This window comes from Anas acuta, chromosome 11 (assembly GCF_963932015.1).
Source record: "Anas acuta chromosome 11, bAnaAcu1.1, whole genome shotgun sequence".
NCBI lineage: Eukaryota > Metazoa > Chordata > Aves > Anseriformes > Anatidae > Anas > Anas acuta.
In genome coordinates this window covers 15,585,887-15,596,369 of record NC_088989.1, presented here as the reverse complement: position 1 = coordinate 15,596,369, position 10,483 = coordinate 15,585,887, and the positions used below count along the sequence as shown (strand labels likewise).

General features: G+C 48.3%; 1 protein-coding gene across 6 annotated transcripts in view; it reads right to left on the bottom strand.

The window, feature by feature from the left end:
• RAD54L2 (RAD54 like 2) overlaps positions 1–10,483 on the bottom strand; it is a 62,041-nt gene that overhangs the window by 4,925 nt on the left and 46,633 nt on the right. For all 6 annotated transcript variants that reach the window (XM_068695054.1, XM_068695053.1, XM_068695058.1 and 3 more), the window contains 14 exons: positions 10,236–10,369; positions 9,354–9,550; positions 8,290–8,632; positions 7,243–7,420; positions 6,370–6,621; positions 5,757–5,875; positions 5,341–5,456; positions 4,224–4,323; positions 3,652–3,857; positions 2,670–2,845; positions 1,713–1,909; positions 1,402–1,598; positions 828–917; positions 152–244 (listed from right to left, as the gene is read on the bottom strand). In XM_068695054.1, coding sequence (XP_068551155.1) covers positions 152–244; positions 828–917; positions 1,402–1,598; positions 1,713–1,909; positions 2,670–2,845; positions 3,652–3,857; positions 4,224–4,323; positions 5,341–5,456; positions 5,757–5,875; positions 6,370–6,621; positions 7,243–7,420; positions 8,290–8,632; positions 9,354–9,550; positions 10,236–10,369 — 2,398 coding nt within the window. The remainder of the gene's footprint in view (positions 1–151; positions 245–827; positions 918–1,401; positions 1,599–1,712; positions 1,910–2,669; positions 2,846–3,651; positions 3,858–4,223; positions 4,324–5,340; positions 5,457–5,756; positions 5,876–6,369; positions 6,622–7,242; positions 7,421–8,289; positions 8,633–9,353; positions 9,551–10,235; positions 10,370–10,483) is intronic.

Here is a 10,483-nt window from a genome sequence, read left to right as displayed (position 1 = left end):
GGTGAAAGACAGCCTTGGAGGAAAAGCTGGGGGCTGAGAGGCAGTGATGGGAAGATTGTGGGTCAGGTCTGAACACGGGACCAATGGAAGGCAGCCAGGGAACAGCACATCCCGAACACTCGGGCATGAAAGCACGTGAGCAAGCCCCTACCTGAGGCAGCTGTCCGACGATCTTCGTTGCCCTTTGGCTTCCCAGTGGTCCGGATAGCAAAAATCCGCCCGTCGCTGGTCCGGATGTACGTCCCTGGAACAGAGGCAGAACAACTTCATTCAGGGTTTCTGGTCTCAGCTTAGGACCCTGGGTCGGTGAGCCAGCGAGGCTGCCTGGGCAAGGACAGGACAGCAGTGTTGCATAAGGCCAGGCCCACAGAACACGTAGGAAGATCACTGGGAGGCTTCTGCCCCCTTCCCCACTCCCCATTTCCTCCTTTTTCAGCTTTCCTGGGTTGAAGCTCACCCACACCCAACATGCTGCCAGTGGGAAACGTGGAACTTCATGCTTGGAGCTACGTTTGTTGTGGGAGCACTGGGAAAAGTGTTTGGCTACCCCAGAACATAAAATGGGTGTTGTGAGAACAAGAAGCCCAGTAACAAAGTCCAACGGCTCCTTTCAGAGGCAGAAGCAGCCACATCTGCAATAGCCCTGAAGCATCAGCTACAGGAGCACACCATGGGCTGCAATAGAGCCACTGTGGAGTCCAGATCTCTTCCTCCTCTTGTATTTTTTCCCTCTCGAGGGACTAACTGATGCTATTACATCATTTTCTTTGTGAATTAGCATTGGCCAAGCCCCTATTCACAAATCTTACCAAGACAGAGGAACTTACCTTTCGTCCCTCGGATAATGTGGATGCTCTCACCAGCACTGATTCTTGCCTGTACATCAGTGGATGTGTTTGTACCCGGAATCACAATATCTGGCAGTGGGAGAAGAAATAGAACAGCGTCTGTGAAACCACATGCCATGGGAAATGCACCACCAAACCCCTCTTTTTGCAGTGCATTACTCTCCTCTCTGTGCTGTGCTAGAAGCAAGCCCCACATTTAATTCTGAGCAGCACAGGAGGCAGCAGAGACTGAGGAAGCAAAAGCCATGCTGCTCTGGTACAGTATCTCCCTTGCCCCAACACAAACAGCTGGTGACTCCTGTCTGGAAGCAGTACTGCTGGCCCTCTCACGGAGCTCACTCCCAACAACCCGCCAGGCACGTGTCCCTTAGACACCTGCAGGCAAAGTCCTCGCCGTACAGGGGAGATGCTCAAACGCAGAGCAGTGGTACCAGTTGCTCCGATGCCTGTCTGCCCACAGTCCTTGTGGGCATCAGCAACTCACCTTTCTCCTCAATTCAGTGTGGGCATCATAACCCCCTGCGAGCATCAGGGGTTCACTTCAGCAACTCACCTGTGGTGGTGACAATCTTCTGCACCAGGACGCCAGCTCGCTGTAGATAGTTGATGGGGAAGTTGACAGCAGGGTTGGAACTTGAGGTTGATCCTGCACTGCCCATGGGGACGTGACGGGGCATCATAGGAATGGGGGTAGATTGAACTGGGCGGACGCTTGCCACTGGCTTGTCCTCACCCTTGAGGGCTGGTCGCCTAGTGAGAGAGGAGGGAGGGAAGTGCAGTGCTCCCACCAACAGCGGTGAGCGTCCTCAGCCCCATCATTTCACATCTACAGAGCAGGAAGAAGGGGAAGATGCAGGTACTCACCAGTTCCTCTGGCTAAAGGCAGGGATGCTCGTCAGACTCTGGTCACTGGCTGGGTAATACTGTGCGTAGGACGGCCGGGTGTAGGGGACGGATGCTCGCTTTTCCTCCTCGTAGCTTTTCTTGGCTGCTTTCTTCTCTGCCTTGGTCAGTTTGTGCTCCTTCCGGTCAATCAGCAGTGACTCATGCTGAAAAGGCTCCTGAAACCCACAGCACAGAGGTTTTGACAGCAGCTCACCACAAGAGGGAACCAACACACCCCACAGCCACCCTGTCCCTGTGTCAGCACTGTTCCCATTCCAGGACTGGAGCGCTGAAGAAAGGATTTGGAGGCACAGCTGGTCACAGCACAGCCTATCTGGGGCCCTGCTGCAGAAGCGACCAAGGCAGAGCTTGAGAAATGACCGAGAGTCAGCTAAGCCATCCTGTCTGCCACGTCTGGGCCATTGCTCACCACATGGGTACGTAGCACAACCCTCAAGCTGAAGGCCAGGCTAGGAGCACAAAGCACAGAGCCTACTGTGATGTCCCACAGCCACCAGAGCCCCGTGGCACCGGGCCACAGGCCCACCCCGCAGCACCACCCTACCAGCAGGGTTCTCCTTAAGGGAGCCAAGTGCTGGCTTCTTCCAGCATTGTTTTAAAGCCACCCCAGGGAGAGAGCTGGCAGCAAGCCAGGATTTGCCACTGACACCTTCCTGGTACAGCACCATGTTGAAAAAAGAGGTACCCTACAACCTGTCCCCAAACCTGTCCAGGGCAGAGGTGGCTCTAAATGCGTAGAAGATACTGCAGGGAAGGGCAGGGCTCTTTGGTAAAAAATCCTCTAGTGAGGGCCCTATTCCCACCAGCATACCGACGTGTCCTTCTTGCCACCAAGTCCCCATCACACAGCCAGATTCCTGCAGTCCTCCTCCTGTCTACACAGTGCTGTACAGGAAGGAAGCAAGTCATTCTTACCTTGGTGATGAGGTGAGGATACTTGAGACAGGCTAATTGTAGAACCGACTCCTTCATCTTGCTTGGATTGAGGGAGAGCTGAGCAGGGTCGGATTCTTCTTCCACAAAATGCAGCAGGTTCTCTACCTCCCGTCGGGTAAAGTTCAGCACTGGGTTCAGATCATCCACCACCCGATCTGGAAAAGGAAAGAACAGGTCGAACTGAGCAGAGAAGAGGTGGATACTGCTGCCACAGGGCACATGGAGAAAACATCTATACCCAACGCTCTCCTAGGAGCCAGGCCAGCTGCCAGGAGACTCCACCTCAAGCGCAAGATGGCACACTGAGTCAATCATGCTGGGCTGCTGCCTCTGGAGCTGGGTTTTGAGACAAAGCAGGACACAGGCAGCAGAACCCTGTTTGGGTCACTACAACCCTCAGCTGCATACACCACAAGAGCAGCTTAACAGCTGGCACAAGCCAGTACAAAAGGTACTTTTGGAACAAGGGCAGGTCAGAACTAGAGTGAATTAATTATTTCTGTCTCCTAAGTAAGTACAAAGATATCAATGTGTATTTTTATTTGGCTTTTTTTCCCCTCTGTTGATGCTGGAGAAATGGAGGTAAGGAGCTATTTAATAAGTAATGCCCAGTTTAAGACATGCTATGTCCAGACATGGGGGAAACAGCATGACCACAGCCCAAGTTCCCAATCTCTTGTAACCACGAAAATAGCAAGGAAGGTTAATGGCAATGCAGAGCACAACTGTGCTACAAGATGCTGTCTCTATAACCCTTACTGCTCCACCCTGAGTTTCTTACGGGGTCTTGTGTCACTGTTGACTCAAACATCAAATGCAGCCCTAGGATAATGTACCTCTGACAACTTCTTTGGCTGTTCGGTTTTTAACCTTCAAAAAAAAGTTATGAAAACCACAGAAATGGGACTGGAAGCCAAAAGGAGGGAAAGGCAAGATCAGAGTGCCATGCCTACACACTGACCTGACATGCCCTGCTTGGAGATCTGACGGTCATAGATCTTCTTCTCAAGGGTATAATCAGACACCAGTCTGTAGATGTGGCATGGCTTCTTCTGCCCGTAGCGGTACACTCGGCACACAGCCTGGGCGTCGTGGCACGGGTTCCAAGAAGCATCAAACACCACCACTCTGTTTGCTCCAATGAGGTTGACACCCAAACACCCCGCACTGGAAATTAAAGGAAAATTTCAAATTGCTGCCTTGGCCAATATTCAAAGCTAGGGTTATATTCAAAGGTAGGGACAATATTCAAAGGTAGGGACAGCCACCGCAGCCGTGCTGACACCACTGAGATTTCCCTCCAGTCATACAGGCAACTTCAGACCCATGTCTGGTTTCCAAGACTGTTGTTAACAGTTTGCAAAGGACTAAGGCTAACATCTTACACCCCTAGGGAATTCAGAAGCAGATGGCACTATCATGCCAGAGAGTCTTTAAAGCAAGGTACAGAGAAATCTAAGAACAGAAAACCCATGCACACACAGAGGAGCAGTGTGAGCTCTCCATTGCACCCTTCTGCTCCAGCCAACTTACCGCGTGGACAAAAGGAAGAGCCACACAGAAGTGTTACTGGGGTCATTGAACTGGTTAATCAGTCGCTCCCTTTCCGAGGCAGAGGTGCTGCCATCCAGTCCTGAGAAGGAAATTAAGGACACATTTAAAAGCTCTGCCTGTCTGGGGGAATCTCATCAGAACAGACCCGCTTCCCAACCATTCAGCTTTGGCACTGTCTCCCAACCAATTCTGGGTCTTCCTCAAATCATGCACTCCAGGACCTCAGCTGAACCACTCTGTACCTCTTATTTGCCCAGTCTGGCGGGTGCAATGCAGCCAGACAGTTTGGGCTTTCAACTGAAAGAACAAGCAAAACATTACTTAAGCTTGGCAATGCCAAGACTGGGAGTGCTACAGTGCACCTAGCACATCAAGGCTCTGTATTAGGCAAGGCAGAAGGTAGGCAAGAACAGCAGGCACAACAGCCTCATATATGCTGGAAGCTCAAGGAACCAAGAGAAAGGAGATTGTGAAAGACTTTGGCAAAACCCTGTCAACTGGATCAGAGCACAGAGAACAACAGTCTAAAGGTTTGCAGAGGGGAGTGTCAAGTCTCTGTTCCTGAGCAGCAGCTTGTTTCTGGCAGCCCCGCAAAAACCAGGAACACCACATCCACCATTCCTCTCAGTCCTGGTCTGTAAAGTAGCCAACACGAAGTAACAACCCCTGCCAGAAAAAGATTTAAAGCTGGGGAAGAGGGAAGGAGGAATTTACAGCCTCAAGGTAGTGAAACCATTCCACAGTAATTCTGGTTTCGGAAGCAAGATCTAGAAAACAGATGAACAGGAAGCACAAAAGTATCTTTTACAGTTTTAAAAAGCACCAGTGTGTGAGTAGAGGTTAAAGGTGTCTAACATCTTCTGAGCACGATGCCAAAAATGACTGAGAAATTATCATCTGGTTGTAACTGAACTGACATCATCTTCCTGAGCAAATTCCCAAGAACAGTCTGAAAAAGACTTCATCAGAAGAATGCTTCAGACGAGCATTTACACACCCAGGACAACTACAGGATGATGGTGGGATGCTTTCAGATATGAGTCCATCACAGAAGATCAGTGTCACACCAAAAGAGAGGGGGATTGGCTGCACTCACTGTAATAGTTGATGTTTCGGACCCAGTTGTGAACTCCTCCATCTGAGCCTGGAGGACTTGGCATTGGTCTCTTCGCCAAAAACTCTTCGATGACAGATAAAGTGGACAAGCTCTGGCTGTAAAACCAAGGACTCTGTTCAGGAGAAAGGCCCCAGCAGCAAAAGTGGAATATCAGAACTCTTCCCCAACCACACTAGCACTGATGGGGCCAAACCCTGGCTGTTGAAGCACACCTCTTGCTAGCGAGCTTTATAATGGCAGAAGCATAAAATATGTGAAGGGAAAAAAGGGCCTAATACAATAAAGGAGAAAAGGGGAACTGCTACACCATTCACCCTGTATAACAACCTGCTAGAACCAGAAGGGATTCAACTACTTGAGCATTTAGTAGGATCAACCACTGGTACTTTGCTTACCTGAAGACCAAAATCTTGTCTCCAAGCTTCACACTTTCCTCAATGAGGTGGAACAGTAACACCATCTTGGGTGAGTTCTCCAAGACACCCGTCTGGTAATCACACAAGATGTCTTTGGCCTACCGAGAAACAGGAGACTATTACAGGTGGAGTTGCTCATTCCCTGTTTAGTTCAACAATCCTGTCTCAAGGTGAGAGAAATAAGTCATTGCAGTGAGGTTGTATTCATCCATTCAGTCAGGTTCAGGCGACAACATTATTTCCAACCACTTCCCATTCTAGAAGCTCCAATGCTTGAAGAATGGATGAGCAAACATCCTCCTAACCTCTCATCGCTCTGCTCTATCTCCAGATCTCTCTATAAGAGTGTCACCTACACTCCCATCACAGGGGTGTCACAAAATCCCCACCCAGCTCCATGCAAACATGCTGACTGAGATGCTCTGTGGCAGAGAAACTGGATGAGAAATACCCAGCTTTCAAATAGAAGAGTCTTCTTTACTTTACTCCAGAAAGCTGCCCTAACAAAAAGAGGTACAGTCTTTCGGAGTAATATCTAGTCTACGTGCACTGGAACTCGACAAACGAAGAGTTCTCCAGCAGTGGTACTCACCCACTCGTAAGTAACGACCTGATTTGCTCTCTCCTGAAAGGGGTTGAAGCCAACGCTCTGGAGGAACTTGCTGTTGGTAGCTTCTCCAACCGGTGATGCCAAAGCATTACTCTCTGTTTTGACTTTAATGCCCTGAGGCTGGCAGCGGGAATTAGTACTTGCTGTGCCAAGGTCATCCACATCCAAGTCCTGCTCATTTGCTAGATTCTCCTTTTGCAGAGCTTCATATAACACATCAGGATGGTTCCAGATCTGAAGAGGCAAGAAAAGGTAGCGCTTAGACCTGTGCTGGCCTGCCACCTGATGACGTTTGAGAACTGAAAGCTCCCACAGCAGTTCAGCTGGAAAAATTAATATTCGATCATCTCATCACCATCCCTGCGTGGAACTGTAAGGCGTGATCAGACTGACTTTCTCTTCGTATTAAGGTAGTGAAGCATGATTCTGCCATGACACCAGGTATGGCCTCTGCCTTAACTAAGGCTCTCCTGACTTTAAAACCACCAAATTCTTTCCCTAGAACAAAACAGAAGGCCACAGCGCACCCCTACACAGCACAAATGCAGAGGAAGCTGCTTGGTTCATGCTGTACCAGAGAAATGGACAAGGTACCAGTCTAGTACTGCTTCAGCTGACAGCTGCAGATTTTTTTGCACAAATTTGAACAAAATGTTTAACATCTCCGCACCCCAGCTCTGTAAGTGGAGAGAATTCTGTTGGAACACTGCGAGAAGCTCTGGGGAAAGAAGATGTATCTAGCCAACCACACTTCTCTCCTGTTTTGACTCATATTCCTGCCTTTTCTTTTGACTCATCCTCCTGTCTTTCCCTTACATAGAAGGATACTTCTTTGCAGCTCCTCCCAAAACCTACCTTACAACAGACACAGAAAGCTTTGAGAGGGTTCAGTCCCAGCCAGCCACTGTTGCCTGCATCGCGGAACCGGTTCATGAACTCCGTATAAAGGGCCCGCTGGATCTTTGACAGACGTACCAAAATGACATGTTCTTCCTTAGAGGGGAGTTGAACCTTCAGCACATTGTGACCTCGCCTGTGGAGGCGATAAAGAAAAATAAACAGAGGGAAGAGTTTCCCAATCTGATATCTCTGTGGCTGCCTGCAGGGTAAGATTTTGACTTCTTGCCCACCTGTCTGCAGGAAGAAAGAGCTCTAGTTGCATGCCTCTCTAACACATGACACTCATGAGATACTCTCCCTGCAGCCATATACCAACAGTAAACACAATTACAGAGATCTCAAATGTTACAATCTTCCAGCACAGGTCACAGTGTTAGGAGAATGATGAAAGTCTTGTTTTCCATGGCAGTTGAAAAACAGAAATAAGATCTAAGGTCTCTTTCTAACTCTGCCAATGACTAAGGCACTCCATCCAAATCACTGATCCAGCACCTCAGAACCCTTGACCAAGAAACAACGCTGATTTGTCTCCAGGATGGCAGAAGCACTGTTACTTTTCATAACTGACAGTTCATGAAATACTTTCAGATCCTTGTATAAAGGATATCTAAGAGTGCCCATCCGAATTAACTATTAAGACACTGAAATAAACCTGAGGCCATTCTAGTACAGTTAGGGGTGCTGTTCTCCATTACATGAGTGTTCAGCTCTATAACAAACTAACTTTACTTCTACCCCAAAGGCGAAACACAGCCACAAAGACCACTCTGCAGCCGACAAATTGAGAGAAACATGGAGCTGCTAACCTGAGAAGCTCTCTGCTTTTCTCTTTATGCTTAAGACCCTCCCACACAGACAGCTAATGTAACTGTTTAAAACTCAAGCCCAAGAAGGCAGCACAATTAGCTGTACTGCATAAACTCAGCAAACAAGCAGGTTGATTTGGGGTGAAGGAGCTGTTTTTGCATGGACTAGACTGCTAACAACTCCCTGTGGACTCACCGCTGCACAAAGCCCTCCAGCAGGCTATGCAGGACGTGGCTGCGATACCTCATGAGACGGACATCTTGAGGGGTGCTGTCAATACACTGCCCGTTCAGGATGGGGCGCTCAAACATGTTGCTGAATTCCTGCCTCGAGCCTAGAAAGTCAGGCCGGACAAAGTCTACCATGCACCAGTACTCGATGAGGTTGTTCTGGAGTGGGTAGCCAGTCAGCACCACCCGCCGGCGGGAGCGGATGTTCTTCAAGGCCTGCGAAGTGCTGGCATGGCAGTTCTTTATTCGGTGTCCCTCATCACATATCACAACATCTGGGCCAGGGCGAGACAAAGCTTTCTCAATCCCTGAGGACAAGGAACATTAAAGCGTTAGTCTGAGATGAACAGGAGAAAGTTCTGGCTTTACATAGTCACCAACTTCACAAAAGGAAAAGGAGGGGCAGTTATCAAAGACGAAAAGCAGTATTCATGGGTGGCAGAGAGCAAGGCTGATTCAGGAAGCAACACCATCTCCTATTTAGCATGATGTGGTCTTGATCAGACACGACTGGCCCTTGATTTCTGCTCCGTGGTCTACATTGCATCAAGTTGTGTGTCTTGTGTCAGATCTGACTGGCAAACCTCACACAAACAAATCTCCAACTTCAAGATACTGACTTGCACTCTTACTCGCAGCCACCGCAAAAATGAAAGATTCAACTAGAGCTCAACAACCCGTCTCCAAAGATGCAATTCTACCCAGCAAAGCTTGGTCACGTCAGCAATACTAAAAGTGAACAACCAATTCTTAGACTTGTTCTGATACTGAGGACCACGGCTTCTAGCCAAAAGTAGCTAAGAGACCTGAAAGCACTTGTATTACAGGCAGGAAGCAGGTGAGCACAAATATATCTACTGCAGTAAGTGTAGTCACTGGAGTCAGGACGCAGAAACTATTGCCAGTGGCTAAGACTGACTATTATTCACTCTACTAGTTCCCAGAAACAAACAGTAATAGGTTGTTTCCGTGTGCTGCCACAGTTGGTAGCCTGCTAGACAACAGGAACTCCTCCCCTCAGTTCCCCACCTTTCAGAAGCTCTTGCTGCCGGTCTTCCTCATCCAAGTCAATAATGACAGGGCCAGTTTGCTTCTTTGTTTTCTTCTTCCTGCCAGTGGCAAAGGACTTCTTCAGTGAGAGGAGACGGTACATCTCATATCCCATCAGCAGCACACCACCCTCTATCACCCAGTCATTCACCACCTTTGCACGTGCAGCTGTTGTTCTGAAAAAAAAAAAAATAAAAAATGAAATAAGCTGTAAGCCTTCTCTCCAGTTTCAGCGTGTACCACTGGACTGGAGCCTGCTGAAGAAAAGGTCATACACAGTTAAAGTACTTTCTAGCATGAAATCAGACAGAAGAATACAACGAAACTGTATTCTCAATTGTATGTCTCAAGGACAACACAGCTTACAGATAGTCACAGTATTGCGTAGAAGAATCCTTAAATCCTTAAAGTGTATGAAAAAATCTCAGGGGAAATAAAAAGAAAAACATTTAAAATATAAGAGATGTATTTTATAAGGAGCACACGTGTTAGGAGTCCCAGGACTCTGATAGTGTTAGCAACGTACCACCAGAAAAACACAGCACTTCTGCTCATCTCTGCAGAAGTAGCTCTGTCTCTGGCAACTGGGTTTCTGATTTCAGCATATATGGAAGAATAGAAAGGTGAGTAAGCAGAGTGAGAAGGAAGTACAAGATATAAATGTTGCATGAAAGATACAGTAAATCTCTCCCAGGTACCAAAATCCTCCCCTCTAAACAGCATACACAGATGTAGAATGGGAAGGATCTGGGAGTTGATGGCACAGAATTAGCCCAAACTTAGCAGTCTGCAGCAGCAATTCCGGTAACAGTTCCTCAAGATGCAACCTGAATGTTCAAAAGGGCTTTTACTGGCACCTACTTGTGTTCATCATTCAGGATGTGGACTTTGAAGGTGCGGGGCTGGACCTCTTTGGAGTTGTAATCAGCAGGAAGGTTTTCAGGTGCTGGGAGCCACATGTTGAATTCTGCTAGCCAGTTTTGGAGCGTGTTCACCTGAAAAAGTTAGCGATGGAAGGACTGAAAATCCAGTTGAGTTGCTCGGGGTTTTAACAGCAGAAATAAGAGCGTGGAATGCCCCCCAGCTGTGCCCAGCCAAGAGCAGCAGAC